Below are 17,002 nucleotides of genomic sequence, written 5' to 3' on the forward strand. Positions count from 1 at the left end.
GGAACCTCCCAGTGTTTGGAAGATCACTTTCCTCCACGGTCTCTCCTCAGCACAATTAAATCATAATTCAGGAGCTTCTGGAGTTCATTGAAGCTGACAATGACTTTGACTTTCCTTGGCTGGTTCAAATCTCCTAGCTGCTAGGGAGAGAGAGATCCTGTGCCCCAGCTGGCCTCTGTGCTGGGCACATATAGCCCTCCCACACGTGTGTGCACAAACATGCAAGTACACGCACGCGTGCGCACATGCATGCGCACATGTGTGCACATGCTGGCACGGACATGCGCCCGCACACGGTTTGCGTGCACTGAGATGAAGTGGAGAAGCAGGTGCCCAGGAAGCACCTTATTTCCTGCTGCCAGTGTGATTTCCGGTTGGATTTGCCGTGACGTCTGAGTGTAGACGGATAGTGTGCGTGTGTAGGTATGTACTGAACAGTTCACACTGTGCACGTGAGAAGTGGAAGTCCCACCTACCGCCGGCCTCCGTCCCCACGTAGGTCAGAGTTTGGTACGGTCGAAACCTCGTTGCATCCAGGCGCACGCGTCTCCACGCTGGGAGGCACGGCGCGCCCGGCACGGCCCCGCTCCTCTCCAGAGCGTGTCACGGGGACCCTTCCGGGCAGCCCCGGGGAGCCCGTGCCGTTAGTAGCTGAATCACATCAAACCTGCCCGCTGAACACGACTTCGCCTGTGCTCCCGTCTCCCTTCAGAGGCCTCTGTCCAGGGTGTAGCTGGTTCTGGGTTCTGAGATGGAACGCCTGGGGGTGGGCCGTGTGTCACGCCTCTCAGACGCCACGGTGGGGAGGGCCTTCCCCCAGCTCCGTGACTAGCAAGTAAAAGGGTTTTGCTGTCCACGACTTTGTTCAGCCCGTCATCCCACGTGGCCTGAAGCTCTGGGAGCTCAGTGACCACAGCCCACCGCGCTGGCCTCCTCCACACTGTCTCTCTGTCTTCCTGGCCATGCGCTGCTCCTGCCCGTCCCCTGCAGCCCCCTTCTTTGTTGTGATGACCCTTCTCTGTCACTGCCACCTGGTGTGATATCCATAGCCACGTGTGGCCATTTACACTTAAAAATGAAAACTGACTGAAGGGGAAAATTCAGGAGTTGGTCATGCTCCCCATATTTTTGTTCACATGTGGCCACGCTGGGCAGCTCAGATGTGGACCGGTTCCGTCCATGACAGGGGATCAGGTCACTAGCGGCCACGTCCTGATTTATGAAGAAAAGGGCAGGAGATTAGTATGCTGGCTCCTGCCCAAGAGCGGAGACCACGGCTCTTGCCCTACTTGGAAATAAAGACGTTTTGCTGGGAGGGAGCCACGCTGAGGCATGGGCTGCGGGTTGGGAAGCCCTCCTTGGCCGCTGTCATCCTGCAGCACGTCTGCCCCACAGGGCTGGAGGGGGCGCAGGGGACAGGCGGCCCTCAGGTTTCAGCTGCAGGTGGAGAGGAGATGCCTGAGGCAGACGCAGGGTAGATAAAGTCTGGGCTGCGAGCAGCGAAAGGAAGAAGAGGGCCCAGGTCCTGGACCGCTGTGTTCCAGGCCTGCAGCATGAGCCTGAGGCAGGTAATGAGATTCCGGAAGGTTCTCTGCATGCGTCTGACTTCCCAGGGTGGTACCTTATGGCCCTGGGGAGCAGTTCACTCCATGATTGCAAAGAACTGGCTGACAGTATGCGCCCCCCCTTTTTATAATGTATTTAAGAGATTTATGTGGTTTTTAGGATTTTTTAAATAGCGATTAAAAAGATGATGGTAGATATTCGTAACATACAGCTTACCACCATAACCATCTCTCCGTGCACCGGCCAGCAGTGCTAAGTATGTTCCCGTTGTTGTGCAACGCGTCTCTAGAACCTTCTTGCTCCCCGAAGTGATACCGTCCTGTTCAACACCGTGAATCCGACACTCCAGGAGCCGCACGGAAGCGGGATCCTACGGGGCGTGTCCTTCTGTGTCTGGCCCGCCCACCAGCTCCGTCTGTGGTGCGCCCATGTGGACAGACCGCACTGCTGATCCGTCGGTTGGTGGAGGAAGCGATGTTTCTGAGCTGGGTTAGAAATCGGCCTCTGAAAATAGATAGAATGCCCGGCTCCCTCACGCGCTGTGTGGGCTCGCGTAAACCAGGACGGCGGAGCTGCTGGCGGCCCGTGCGTGTTCCAGCTCCCGCCCCACGTCACAAGTTACGTTCCAGGTACATTCAGGGTGACTCACTGATATCATAGTTGGGTTTTCTGTGTTTGTTTTTGTCAAAAACAAATTGATATGGGGGGAGGGGGCTGGAATATAAAGAACATAAAAATGCCAGGTTTCAGGCTCTTCAGAGAAATTCCTGCGGGGTTTTTGAAATGGGCTGTTCCTTCCTCTGTGAAGGAGAGGTGACGTCACTGCTTTGTGACCGGCGCCCGCATACCTGCAGCTCACGCGACGCCCCCCTGCGGCTCAGCAGCCCTGACGGGAGCCCGTGTGACTCGGAACAGATAGGTTACCATGTGCGGGAGGGTTTTTAAAAGGCGCTTGGAGTTTTTTTCTCTGTTTTGCATTCTGGGATGAAACACTGACCAGTATTAGATAAACATGTTGCAAAAATGGTATAACAGGGCAAGTTTTTGAATCCTAAGAAGAGAGACAAAACAGCCCGGAAGTTCAGGATGCAGAGCTCAGGGGATCGATCACGTTCTCAGTGTTCAGACCTGGGCCCCTGAGTCACACGGGCAGAGAAAGGTGCCCACGACATCTCCTTACAGAGGAAGACAAGGTCTCTCGACATCTGCTAACATCTGTAGACTGGTGTCTGACCGTAGGGTGACGGGGAGAGAGAGAGAGGCCTTGCTGTGGTTCAGTGAGGCCTGGGAGGGGCAGCTCCTGCCTGAGGCCGGGCTCCCGCCCTGCCGCCCACACCCAGACACCTGCCTGGCCCCCAGGCTGGCCCAGCCTTCAGGGACCCTGGGGCCCTGCCACGGAGGGCTGTGCCGTGCCTGACAGCTGTCCTGGACACGTGCCAGCCTGTGACTCCGCCTCCTGCCAGGCCTGCCCACCGCCACCGGCCTTGTCTCCTGCGGTGCCTGCACTGAGCCAGCCTCCTGGGCTCGGAAATGCTCACTGTCACCCCAGCCCTGACGCTGGTGAGGCATCCAGTGTAGCCGTGGTCCCTTCTCGCCCTTCTCCAGCTATGGGCCGTGAGCCCCAGGCCCAGCGGGAGCTGTGGGTGCTCTGAACACCCCGCCTGGCTGCTGTCTCTCCTTAAACCCTTCACCTTCTCTTTCCACACAGACCATGAGGCCGCCTGGCTTGCTATGACCTTTAAGTGTTTGCATTCCAGGAAACATCGCTCAGAGATACAGACCTGACTTAGTGGTGTGGGACCCTCAGACCACATCCGTCCTGAGGCCCGGGGTCCTGCCCTGGGGAGCGGCTGCCGCACCCCCAGCAGACTGGACGGTGCAGGTCTGGGGTGATACTCCAGGGCCTCAGGAGCCCTCCGCTCCAAGGTGGGGAGACCGTGGCTTCACAGGCCCGGGAAGCTGCGTGTCCCGATGCTCACCCATGGGCACCCTGACCCTGGGGCCCAGATGACCACAACCGCATTTTGGAGGCACTGATTGATACATACGCATCTATTCTGAGTTAGACGGGTGGAGACATGTGCAGTCCCCCAGGTGAGAACAGCAGAGGCTGTGGAATCAGAGCTCCCGGCAGCAGGGCGTTGGCCAGGCCACGGACACGTGCGTGTGGCAGAGACTCAGGCAGGTGGGGCGGGGAGAGCTCAGGGCGGCACAGGGACGGCTGGTGGGGGGAGGGGGGCTGACATGAGCTCTGGCCGGGGACGGTTCAGGGTTGGGGGCCCTGGTCTAGGCACTGGCTGGGATGGCTCTGGGGTGGGGGGGCCCTGACATAGGCACCGGCCGGGGACAGCTCGGGGGCTGACGTAGGCGCTGGCCGGGACACCGGAATAGCTAACCAGAAGCGGGACCTGTGGGATGGTCAGGCAAGCACCTTGGGCTTTCTCTGGTTGGCCCCAGGACTCAGGACAAGAGTTGGGGAAGTGGCGGTGACTGACCACATCCCGGCCATCGGGGGCAGGTGGCCTGGGGCGGGGGGGAGGTGGTGTCTGGCTTCCAGGATTGCTGCTAGAGACAGCAGTGACCTTCCTGCAGGGGTGACTTCTTGATGGCAGCCTGGCTGTCTGTGGGCTGGTTTTCTGGGCTGGTTGCTGCAGGTCAGTCAGGACACACCTGACTGTGTCCGTCTGCATATCAATCTTTCCGAGGCAAAAGTTTAACTTCTGTAAAGGGATTTGTTGCCACGGTTAAGGAGACCGTTTTGCTGCTGGTGGAAGGAAAGTTGCAAGCCAGTGGGATTGGTGAGGGGCCGTGGATGGTGTGTGAGTGTGGACATGGGAGCAGGGAATGAGCCCTGGCAGGTGAGGGACTGGTGCAGATCAGCGGACCCTCAGGTCCTCAGCACTGGGTGCAGGAGACAGGGACCCTCGGCGGGCTGGAGGGGTGTGGGGAGGGGAGCAGTGGCCCCTGCCTCCAGTGCAGGGCAGAGGTGAACTCAAGGCCCCTGTAGCTGGGCTGGCACTGGAGGGGGGCTGACGTGTTCAGGAGCCCCGTGTCTACCTGAGAGCCGGGTGGGGGACCAGACACGGCAGGACACGGGCAGGAGGCACACGTGAGTGGTGTGTGGTCAGTCAGCGTCAGATCAGAGGTTCCAGGAGAGGCATCAAACGACCCACAGCGGCCGCCAGAGATGGCATGTGACCAAACGCTCTCCCTCACGCACACAAGGACAGAGGCAGCTTGGGGTCACAGGGGTCCTTCCCGGTGTACCCCAGCCTAGCTACGGAGCCCCAGAAAGGCCCACCTCTGGGTCTGCCCAGTGAGAGGGTCACGTGATCCTGTCCCAGCCCTTCCAAGCAGTGGGGTCACTAATTCCCAGTTTAAAAGGAAGCAAGAAAGGTGAGCCCGTGGTTTGTCCAAAACCATCAGCTTAATGCCAGCTGTTTTCCTAAGAAGCCGCTTGTCTGCCCAGGGAAGGAGGCGGTGTGGAACAAGCCCGATGCGCCCCTCCCCCCACACCCACTAACTTCAAACAACTGGGTCAAGCACCCTTGGGTGACGCTCTGGCTAGGGGGGCAGCGAGGGCTCTCCCAGTGGGGCCGGGGCTCAGGAAGCATGCAGAGTGCCCAGCAGGGAAGCAGGTGCAGCCCACAGCCTCCCTTGAGTCCAGGGGACAACTCCAGGCTCCCCTCCCTATGGTGCTTGAAGTCTGGACTGAGCTCATGGGAAGACAGATGTCCCAATATTGATGGGTTTGCGTGAAGCAGGGCTTTCTTAGGACCGGCCCATCATCCCGGCTTCTAGAAGACCAGAAAAGCACCAGGACTTGCTCCCCTGCTCTGACCCCCTCAGAAAGCCGGGCAAGGAGGATTCCCAAACATCCCCTCCCGGCAGGTGGCTGGGACCCCGTGGCCATGCCTAGGGAGGAGAGAGGGTGGGGGGTTCCTAGACTTGCCCACTAGCGCAGCCTGTGAAGTTGGCCTGTCCCCCACATTCCTGGTGCGGCACCCCGGGCCTGCCTGGGTCTCAGGCAGCCTTCACTTCCGACCGCAAGAGGGCACCATTGGTCAGAAAGCATCCTTAATCCTGGTGATGGGCTTTTGTAGGTTCCTGTGACGGGCACCCCACGTGCCCAAACCATGCGTGTGGCCAGCGTGGGTTGCAAGCTGCTGTGGGAAGCTGCCCCCCAAGTTGTCTCCTGAGAGCCCCGCCGCCCTGTGCAAGCCACGGAAGGGGACCAGCCACGGGGTGGAAGGGGCGTCGACGGGACCCCACCCAGCCCTCTGCTGCTCCCGGAAGTCCTGGTGCCCCAAGACTTCTTCTTAACGGCCTTTCCTCTAGATGTCACCGTGTGCACCCTGCCAGCCCCCACCTGAGTGCTCCCCTCTACCCCCTCCTGCTAGCATGATGCCCACCCCCCCACACCACTTGCCTGCTGACCCCACCCAGGCCCCAGGTCCAGCAGCAGCCCCCCATCCCCCAGTGTCCGGACCTGCTCCGGGCTCTCCTAGGACAGAAGCTGGATCAGGGCCGGCATCTCTATGTCATAGAAAGCCCTCAGGGCTCATCCGCAGGACTGGCCACGCAGGTGTGGCCCCGGACCAGCAGGAGCGTTCAGGATCTCGTTAGAAAGGTGGCCCCACTGAGGCCTCCTGCACCCAGGTCTGCGTACATAGCAGCCTAGGAGTCCTGTGTGCACGCTGCCGTTTGAGAAGCAGCAGGCTGTGACCTGTAGGGGTGCTCCGTCCCTCTGCTGGCCCAACACGGCCACTCTCTGCTGAGGCTTTCTCGCCCTGTGATCCTGGCTTCCATTTGTGACTCCACCTGCCCGGCTCTGTGACGACCTGGCGTAAACAGGCGAGTCCCACACTCCCTGCCGGGTCTGGGCAACGAGATGCAGCTAAGCCAGGAGCAGGACAAATGGGATGCAGCTGACCGCAGACGTCACCATCAGGGGACCGCCCCGCCCTTGCTTCCAGACTGTTCTCACGCTGCTCCCTGCTCCCGCCCGGGGATGGGGAGGGTGCACCCACATGACAGGGCTGTGGGCCTGGGCCACCAAGGCCACCCAGGTGTGGGAGAGGGCACCAGTGTGGCCGAGTCCCAGAAACAGACTTTGCAAGAGCTCTGTGCCTCTTTTGATTATTGGGGCCAGAAGTGAGCTCACCAGCCTCACCGACTCTTTAGGGGCTGGAGGCAGGTGTCTGTGCGTCCGCTGGGCTGTGTGTGTCCTGCACACTAGGAACACTTCCTTGTGGCTGCCAGCTTCCCCCACGGCCGCCCCCTTCAGCACCACCAGCCCAAGGCCTGGAGCACCGAGCTCCCTGGGGGGTGGCTTCTCAGAGATCGAAGCGTGAGCCGCCCTGTCCCCTGGACGTATGCCTGGGGATGGGAGGGAGGAGGGGGCTGCTCTGTTCCACAGGGTAGACTTGGCCTGGGAGGTGGCTTGCAGGTGACCAACAGCACCCAGAGCCAGACCACGGGGTTCACCCCATCTGTGCTCATCTGCTGTGAGACTTTAGGCAAGTGACTCAACCTCTCTGAGCCTCCATTGCTCGGCTCTGGGCTGGAGAGATAGTGGTCCCTACCTCAGGGGACCATCAAGAGGATTAAAAGAAGTAGATCTGCCCTTGGCAGTCCCGAAGCACAAGAGGGACAAGAGGGTCCCTGCCTGGCCTGGGGGACAAGTTAATGTAACACACTGTGTGTGTGTGTGTGTGTGTGTGTGTGTGTGTGTGTGTGTGTTCGTTTTTTAGGGCTTGAACTCACGACCCTGAAATCAAGATCTGAGCTGAAACCAAGAGTCAGACAGTTAACTGACTGAGCCCCCCAGGCACTACCCCCTCTCTTGTATTTCACCTGTAATTTTATTTGTTTTTTTGAATTTGGGCTGTTGGTGGCGGGTTTCTTGCTGTATTTTGATCAATGCCTGTTTGTGAGGCTGGTCTTCCGATTACGACAGTGGCAGTGTGGAAGCAACGTGGGGGAGTGGGGCTGAGGCCCTGGGGCTGCCCTGCCACGTGGCCGTGCGTTGCATAAGCGCAAACACTCTGCTAAGGGCATGGGGCTCGGCATGGGGCCCAGCGTGGTGAGCTCTGTGGCAGAAAATGGGTGCGTTTGGGCCACGGGAGAGAATGTTCTGGGTTCGGGAGCTCAAACGAGGTGTGGCGTTCCGAGGTCTGATGTGGAATGACGAAGGGGACCTGCCCGTCACAGACGACAGGCAGTCCCCACCAGGATCAAAGCTCCGGTTTAGCAAGAAGGGGAGGCAGGGATCATGCCTTGTTCACGGAGTCGGACCTTCTTCTCCACAGAGGAGAGACACGGAGTCGGGCAGCGAGTGAGAATCCACAGTGCTCGAGCACGTGGTGGGTTTACAGGAACGGCCCATTAACCCTCCCAGCGGCCCCAAGAGGGGGCACTGTTTGGGTGCCCGTTTTGGAGGAAAGGAAGTCGAGATGCTCCGTGGTGCGCTGAGGAGCCGCCCCGAGCCCTCTCCCGTCCCAGCCTCGTTGGCACTGCTTCTCCCAGAGAAGGGGGTGCATTCTCTTGGGCTGGTGGTTCATGGTGTGCACAGTGGAAACGAGCGTCTCTGGGCCCTCCATTCTCTTCCACGTCAGGAAGGGTGAGAGCCCAGGTGAGTCTCTGCTCAGCGCATCTGAGGCTGTGAGAGCCCCTCCAACAAGGGTGGGTGGCTGGTTGGTTGGGAGGGGGAGGCTCAGCAGAGCACCTGTTGTGGGCGGAGCTCGCCCGGAGATGCTCTTTCCTGTCCTCCCTGCCGTGGCTCCCTGGGCTCCCGCGGCCGGCCCAGGATGGAGCCCGGGATCTGGCGTTTCCCTCGCCTCGCAGCTTCCTCGCCGGCCTGCGCAGCCTGAAGCAGACGAGCGGGCTGGCACCGCGCGGGGAGCAAGACCGCCGTGGAGCCCTGGCTCCCGGCCCTGACGCTCAAGTGACAAACAGACCTTCCCTGCAAGAGGGCTAAGCCAGCTCCGAAGACAGTTGTGCGGGGGGCGCCCCACGCAGCTGTGAAACGCGGTCGTGGCTTCTCGCCGTGTGTGCACGCGGGGGCTCTCGTCTCCACGCGGAAAGGCTGCTCCGGATGAAAGCGGTGTCTGTGCATTTACCTGCAAGGCCTCTGCCGCTACTGAGCCAGGCAGCTGTAGCCAGCTGGACGTGGGGGAGCCCACGGAGCCGGCAGCACGCTGCTCGGTGCATCGCCGTGGCCCCCGACACCTCAGTAAGGACACGTGGACGCCCTGGCTTGTTATGTGATCGTGCAGGCAGCAGAGCCTTTCCGGACTGCATCTTCCCGTGTGCTCCGTGGGATTCTGATTTTCCTTTAAACCCAGAAGTGGCTTCCTCACATGCGTTCACAGACTGGGGAATTGGCAATTCGAGCCAGCCCCTGGGCGTGCCCATCTTCCCTCCGCGGGGATGGGCGGGCGGTGGCGGCTGGCGCTGCACCATTGGCTTGGAGTGAAGTTACCCAGCGGAAGCGGACCTCCCTGTTCTCCGCGGTGACTCAGGCTCGTGCGTTGGGCTGAGGCAGGACGGACTTGTCATTTCACGGCGACTCAGCATTCTCTCTACCACAGATGTTGCTGTTAGAAGGAGCCATTTCTTGCCTCCCGTTCCCAACAGATGCTTGTGAGCCTGCGGATGCCTCGGGGATCTTCTCCCGAAAGTGTAGCCATGCCATCAAGAGTGATTATATAACGGGGACACACGCAGGGACCTCACGGGCCAGGACTGATGTGATGTACGGATCATTAAACTTGTTTTGGGGGCTTAGCCAGCTGGTCAACCCGGAAAGAAAAATGATTGGCTCTTAGGGTGGAGCAGAGGTGACGGAGCTCCAGGAGGGGGTCTGCTGGGGTCTTTGTGCTGTGAGACGGCCGGCGTGGGGCTGGGAGTGTGAGCAGCATATGGGAGGCATCTGTCCATCTTTAGATAAGAGCACGTTCTGGAAGTTGCGTGGACAAGGCTCGTGGAAATGCTGCAGTCTGCTCAGACACTTACTTGGCATGCATTTTACCGTGCAGTGCGGAAGCCGCCCCAGGATTCTAGGAGCAATCTCTCCATGTAAGGTTTTCTCGGCGCTTCGCGAAAGCCCTGAGTCTGCTGCACACGCTAACTGCAGCTCTCTCTGCTCGTTTCAGCTTACAGGATGCTGGCATCGGATTCATCCTGGTCATAGACCGGAGGCAGGACAAATGGACCTCGGTGAAGGCATCGATCCTGCGAATAGCAGTAAGTGTTGGTGCCGGGCTCTGGGACACCTGCCTCTGCTCATCCCCGGGGCCGGGTGACGGTACTGTTTCTGTCCTAGCCACGCGTCTGCCTGGCGGCAGCTTGTGTCCTACTAGTCCACGCTGCACCAGCCCCAGCGGCCTGAGGCAGGGCCAGGGGTCACCTGGGAGCCCACGTCCCCCCGGGGCTGCTTGAGCCGCTGGAGCGTGTGTGTGCACACGTGTGTGTGTGTGTGCACACGTGTGTGTGTTCTCAGATGGGCTCACTCTTAGGGGGCTTGTTATCATTTACAACAGCTCCACCAGCGGGTTTGTTCTGACCATACAGTATGGGCAATTCTAAGGACTGGACGTGTGTTCATCCTTAAATCGAGCTCAAGGTCCTGAGTTAACAGGACGTCCAGTGTCGTACAGAGTCTTCAGCCTGCAAGTCTGAAAGATCAGCTTTTCCTAACTGACGTTTTCCTTTCCAAAAGGGCTGTTACCCTGTAGTGTTCCAACAACCCAGACACCTCATCCTTCCTGTACCCGAGCCTGCAGCAGGGACCCCGTTGCCAGCTTTCTCGCGCAGAAGGGCGGCTGCTGTGGCGGCTGCTCTGTGGCTGTTTTTAGCCGCAGGAACAGTTCGGGAGGGAAGAGTGAAGTCAGCAGCTTCTGCCCTGCCCACGAGCTCCATGTGGAGCGCGTCCCCCACGCTCGCTCTCGGCAGCAGGGGACCGGAGCGCCAGAGCCGGGGTTGTTGGCGGGGACGGCTCTGCTGCTCCCAGGCAGTTCCTAAACCCCTAACCCCCGACGGAGTAAAATCCTCCTAACCTCTGCCTCTGGGTCTTGCATTCAAACTGTCTTGGCTGCTGACCTGAGAGGCAGCTGGCTCTGTTCTGGGTGGAATGGAAGACCCACTCCCTTCCCGCAGATTGCCTCACTCCACATCCTGACGGCAATTAGGGCCTTGGTGTCTGTTCTTACACCTGCAGGGCTTCCCTGCAAACCTGACCCCGGGCTTCGGGATCCCGCCTTTTTCTTACTGAAAAAATGTCTCCCTGTACCACCCAGGACACGTCCCTCTCCCCGTCCCCACCCCCCACACACATGTCCTGCTCCCCGTCCCCACCCCCACACATGTCCCTCCCTTCGTCCCCACCCCCTACACGCGTGTCCCCATCCTCACCCCGCACAAGCGTGTCCCGCTCCTCGTCCCCACCCCCACACATGTCCCTCCCTTTGTCCCCACCCCCTACACGCGTGTCCCCATCCTCACCCCGCACATGCATGTCCTCACATTCCCCCACCACACGCTGTCCCCCATCTCACCGCGCACAAGCGTGTCCCGCTCCTCGTCCCCACCCCCACACATGTTCCTCCCCCTAGTCCCCACCCCCCACGCGTGTCTCCCCCCCATCCCCCCAAGGGTGTCCCGCTCCCCGTCCCCACCCCCACACACTTCCGTGCCATCATTTATGAAACAAATGAAAACATTTTGAAATGTTTCAAGAGAAATAGACTTGTTATAAAATTAGATTTTGTTTTAAAATCCTGTGAAGCCTACAAAACCCTTGTGATATGTCATCAGCAGTTAACAGCCAATGTGTCCATTTCATTATTTTAGATTTTAAAGGAAGTTTGCATATGTGATGTCACAGGGCAGCCAAGTTAAGAATTAAATTGTAAGAAACCCAGTCAGATACACAATAGGCTTAAGAAAAGTATTTCTCAAGTCAGTACGTTGGTCCTGGGTTGAATACCAAGACCTTCCCTGTCAAGGGTGTCATCGTTTCAGAAGGGAACACTGTTACAATAACGCTTTTCAACGGTAAATCATCTCTCCAGATCTTCTCCGTTTATCCAGCCCTGACCTAACGCACGTTCAAGCGCGTCATGATGTGGCGGTCTCAGGCATCAGGCTCTTTGCTGAGGCGGTCACGGGCATCTCCTCCGTGCCAGAAACTGCCTTCCTGTCCCCCTGCACCCACGCTTGTCCCCGGAGGGCCCTCGTCCCAGCACGGCAGGCAGCCTCCGCTCCTCTTTCTCCTCCGTCCTCCCAGCCTCCCACGGCACAGTGCTCCACACGGCCTCCTGCCCTGGAAGGCACGGCCACGCCTGCCACGCGTCACGGGTTCCTGGAAGTCCAGCCCATCTTCGTGGGGCAGGCACCCCGCCCAGGCCCCAGACGAGATAGGTTCTCCGTGACTGTCTCTCGAGGCCGTCTGTCACCTGGTTAGACACAGGAGTGTCCCCAAATACGGGATAGTTTTTTAAGAAAGACAAATTATTTTTAAGAACTGAAGTGGCCTGTGGGTGCCCACTGCCATTGAGCCATGTGGCCCGGAGCAGACCTGGGCCAGGAGTGCAGAGCCCCTACCTGCCAAGAGCCATCCTGGTTTCCTGTGTCCTTGACTTCACGACCAGGTAGATTTCTAAAGCATGCTGGCTCATCTTTGAACCTTCGTTTTGTGAAAATCAAAACTGAAAAGTTGGTGTTTGAGTTTTAATATTTTTGCACAAATTTGTACACCATAAAAATAAAAGTTTTTAGAATTTCTTTTTTCCCATAAGTCTTGGGGTTCCCCAGTACTGGTTTAGAAACCCCAGAAGTTAACGTTTTCCCAGCATAGTTGTCAAAACTTGTCTTTAACTCCAGTTCTTTTTATTACATGAATTCACTGGCCCCACGAATGCCCAAACATCTGCTCGTACTTTGAGCACGTTTATTGAGAGTCTGCTATGTGCCCGGCACTGTGCGGGATTGGGGTGTTGGAGATACAAGCGGGAAATGAGCAAAAGTGTGCACCCAAGTGGGGTGCAGACAGCTGACAGATGCTGTGACATGGGTTGTGAGCAGAGCTGCAAACACACAGGGGGTGCTGGAGGCAGCGCCGAGGGGGCCTGCAGGAGGTCGGGAGGCTGCGAGCCAGGCCCATTGCCCTGCGTGTGTCCATCTCTGAGCCAGGGTGTGGGGGTGGGACCTCCACCATGGCTCCGCGGTGGGGACAGGAGGTGGGAGACGGAGCTGGCACGCTTGTCCCCATGCAGGAGAGCAGGGTGGGGACAGAGTCAACCCACTGGCGCTGCCAGCCGGGGCTGTGAACCTGGACCTCCAGCTTCGGTGGGCCTGTGCTTCCATCTGGGAGGCTCTGGGGAAGCCACGAGCTAACGCCAGCCCGGCCAGCACCCTTGACAGGGTTTCTATGCGCTGCCCCCTGGACGGTCCCCCCGAGCGCCTGGGCCACAGTTTGCTGCAAACTGGTACGGAGGCTGCCTGCATCTCCAGATGCGTTTGGCCGCCCGAGTGCGACGCGGCATGTGATAACAGCCTATCATTTGGGGCTATTTTGAGCCACCATGCGTGCCAGCTCCTGAGCAGAGCCTTGCTCGTTGCGAGGTGTTGTTTCCGTCTGGAAGCCTTCAGCTTGGCTTGGAATAGAAAAATAAGGAGCCAAAGTCCAGAGTCCCTAAAATCAGGTTTGCCCTGTCTCCTGCGTCAGCTCTGTGGGGGTGTCGGGGGCGATGGGCACGCTCGTCTATCACAGTTGTGGTCACAGCCGGCGGACAGGGGGGCAAACAGGGAGACCCAGGGCCGAGGATGCGCTGGCTCAGTCTGCACCGTCCGCGGACGAAGGTGTCTTTTGGAAAACACCCAAGCATGCTCCCCTGGGGCTCCGTTTCCCATTTTAGCCCACCTGCCCTGCGCCTGTGCGTGCGAGCGTGCGTGTGAGTATATGGGCATTCGTAATGGAGTATACGGACTTCCGTCTTGAGCTAGCCTGATTCAAGCCCATCCGTGTCCCAGAGCACGCTGCTGAAGAAGGTTCCAGCTGAAGGCACTTTCAGTCACATGGGGCAGGACTGTGGTTTCTGCCTGTGAGGCCAGTGCCATCCGTGTGTGCAGAAAAGGTGCAACGTGAAGTGTCCCGGGGTGCAGGGTCTTTAGGTCGTCTGGTAAATATTCTACACGTGGCAAAATAACCTTGCATTAAACAAGGGAGTGAGCTCCTACCATGTGCCACTTACTAGAGTCTAAGCACAAAGTGCCGAGCACCGATGGAGGTGAAGACAGGAGCAGTGTGAGCACCAGGAGGGCTTCCCGGTGGAGGCGACACTGGACGCACAGGAGCCTCTAGGATGTTTATCCAGAAACCACTTCACTCTGTCTCCAGATGGCTTTGTATGGCCGTCACACTGTGAGCGTTCCGAGGTCGGAAAGTAAACAATATCATCCGACCTTACAGAACCTGTCACAACCCTTCCGCGATCACTAAGGAAATTCGTAGCCCTCATCCCAAATCCTCCTTCCCGTTACCTGTTTGTACAGTGAAACGTTATTGTTGGCGCTTCCCCAGCTCTTAGTACGTACACTCGAGTCCAACCCAGAGAAAGTTTGATCACTGCTCTTGTGCTCAGAGTACGTGTTTGTGTGGGACGTTAACGGCTTCTCGCGTGGCCGGGGTCTTACGGCCGCTCTCCTTCGTGGAAGATTCAGGAAGACACGGCATCAGGAAGACCAGAGCAGAGAGAAGGCGGGGAGAGAGCGTTTCCCACCTCCGGCCGCGTGCGGCCCCCACTGCCCGTGGGGTTAACCCAAGTGAAATCTCGGCAGGACAGCTTGGCTTCCTCCGCTAAGTCCACACTCTTGTCCTCGCAGTGCACCTGCCAAGAGGAGGGAAGGAGGGTGATGAAAGCGATATTGACATTTAGAGAAGATGACTCATTGTTGCCTCTGGGGGAGACTTTCGTAAGGAGCTTTCCTTAAATAGTGGTGGCCAGCTTCGCAGATGTTGGTGAGAGGTTCTCACAGCCTCCGCGTGGACAGGTGACCCAGAATCTGCCCGCAGGGTCTCCGACCTTCACCGCTGCTTCTCTGAGTCGTTTCCTTTCTGCTCAAAGGAGCCAAACCACATGGGGGCCGCCCGCGTGAACGGGAGCGAGGATGGGCTCCCTGCTCAAGGGGCTGCTCCAGTCTCAGTCCCCTGCCAGCCGCGCTGCAGGCACCTGGCCCAGTTTGCTGGCACATGGGTGCCCTCGGGGTGCCCCGGCCCGGCTGTGGGCCAGCGGGTGAACGTGGCCCAATGTGGAGGCTGCAGCAGGCTGGTTGGTGCTGGAACACAGCCCCCCGTGCCCCACTGCCCATGTCCTGTCCCCCAGCACTGCAGTGGCAGTGCAGACGTGTCGGGGACCCCGGGGAGGGCACGACTGTCCGCCCACCCAGGTGCCGCGGATGGCCGAGTGTGAGCACCGCCCTGGGGGATCTGGGGACAACGGCCCCCACAGGTGTGGGGGGGCCCTCCCCAGAAGGCCAGGGCACAGGGGCGGAGACAGCCAAAGTCACCAGTGCGGGTGGCGGCTTCACACCCCGACAAGGCAGCGCCGGACCATCCCCAGACACAGCGGGCTCTGGTGTGCAGGCGGCCGGAGATGCAAGAGAAACCGCGAGGGAAGGTGAGGCGCTTGCTGTGGCCCCCGAGTGGTGGCCGGGGGCGGGCGGGCCCCCCCAGGACAGTCGCCGGTCATTGGGTCAGGGGCACGTGCAGCAGAGACGCAGAGATGGGAGCCACGTGTTGGGGGCGAACCTGAAGAGAAGCAGGGGGCATGTAGGTTTCCTTGTGGAGTGAGGCCCTCGGGACCAGGGGCGCTGGGCGGGGCAGGGCTGAGGTCAGGGAGGCCACTGCGGGCCGGGCTCTGGCCTCTGGTTTGTTTGCCGAGTGGGGAAATCTCTGGAAGGTTTGCTCAGGAGGGTGTCATGTCTCAGCTGACACTCACAGGGGTCACAGTGGCACTTCCGAGGAAAATAGGCTCAGGGCAGCATTGTGGGGCGGGGAGGGGGGATGCGGAGCTTGCTCAGGGGAGAGGTGGGGAGTCCGGGACAGGAGCTGGAGGGAGAGTGCACAGGCTTTGGGACTGGCCACGGGGCCCGAGAGGAAGGGGCGACCAGGAGAGCCCGGGGTGTGGGCCGAGCCCTGACCAGTCGCTGTCACCAGCAAGGCTCCAGTATCGGTCACCCCGTGCGCACGGGTCCAGACCTTGGTCAAGGCCCTTCTGGCTCTTTTTCTGTTCCACGGATTTGCTGTCATGTGGAGATCAGGCCCGGCCTCAGAGGGCCCGGGGGCTCATTCAGTGCAGATCCAGCCTTGGGGCCTTGAGGGTGAGGCCAGGACCCCATTGTCAGCTGTTTTGACCTGGGCGACCCCGAGGCCTGTGGGCCAGGAGCACAGCTGTCACAGGGTCCCTGCTCCTACAGCACCAGCTTCTCCCAGGAGCTCCAGCCCCTGTGAGACCCACTGGACCCAACGCTCGAGGGGCCCCCGGGGCCTGAGGGCCGTCCAGGGGCATCCCCTGCTAGGGGCAACGCTGGCACGGGGCGTTGGGGGGCCACACCCAGGCAGTGACACCTTCCCGCCCATGCACACATGTTGTTGAGGTCCCGCTGCCAGGGCCTCACGAAGACTGACGGGCGTGTCTCTGTTCCCGAGTGAGGCTCTCCCAGGGACGCCTGCTGGACGGGATGGGGCGGACTGGGGGGAGAAGGCAGGGCAGCTCCACCGCCGGCTCCTGGCCCTGGTCCTGCCGAGAGCAGGGTGGATGTGAGGGGGCCCCGGGGTGTGGCCGCATCCTGAGCGTCCGTCGGCGGGTGGACGGTGAAGACGCTGAGGCACATGGATGCGTGAGCTGCAGAGAGCGCGTGGGCACAGCAGGGTCTCCCGTCGCACTCCGTGCTGCTTCGTCTGTTCCAGGCTGTGCCGTTCTTTGCTGCATATCATGTCTCAGCTGCGTTCGGCCCAGGTAGCCAGAAATCAAACTGAGTTCCTTCAGAATGTCTCCTTTTAGTAATGGGGTCTCCCCGGGAATCAGCGTCTAGAAATCATCCGGCGCCTCGAATAGGCTTTTACTAAATGTCTGTCGCGCCTCGTTTCCGAGGCTTCGTGCAAGCACGGTACGCTGCGCGTGCGTTAGGAGTGTGCGCGGGGAAGGCACGTTTTGTCCCTGTGGTACAGATGGGGAAACAGAGGCACAGGGAGGCAAGTAGGTTGCCCGAGGTCACGCACCTTGAAGCAGGGCCGGTAGCAGAACATATTCATGTAACTGAATCTGAAGACGGGTGTGCACGGGGTGGGCGCTTACCTCTGTCTTGGTCTTAGGAATGCATATATGTGTCTGTATGGCTTTGCTCTCATTTGACAAGTGTCTTAGTTCCCTGG

At 59.5% G+C, this 17,002-nt stretch overlaps 1 protein-coding gene across 1 annotated transcript in view; it reads left to right on the plus strand.

The window, feature by feature from the left end:
* The window catches only part of MCF2L (MCF.2 cell line derived transforming sequence like), a 140,944-nt gene that overhangs the window by 93,251 nt on the left and 30,691 nt on the right, over positions 1–17,002 (plus strand). The window contains exon 5 of the mRNA XM_040624767.1: positions 9,723–9,813. Within this exon, the coding sequence (XP_040480701.1) occupies positions 9,723–9,813 (91 nt within the window). The remainder of the gene's footprint in view (positions 1–9,722; positions 9,814–17,002) is intronic.

This window comes from Ursus maritimus, unplaced genomic scaffold (assembly GCF_017311325.1).
Source record: "Ursus maritimus isolate PB19 unplaced genomic scaffold, ASM1731132v1 scaffold_10, whole genome shotgun sequence".
Taxonomy (NCBI): Eukaryota; Metazoa; Chordata; class Mammalia; order Carnivora; family Ursidae; genus Ursus; species Ursus maritimus.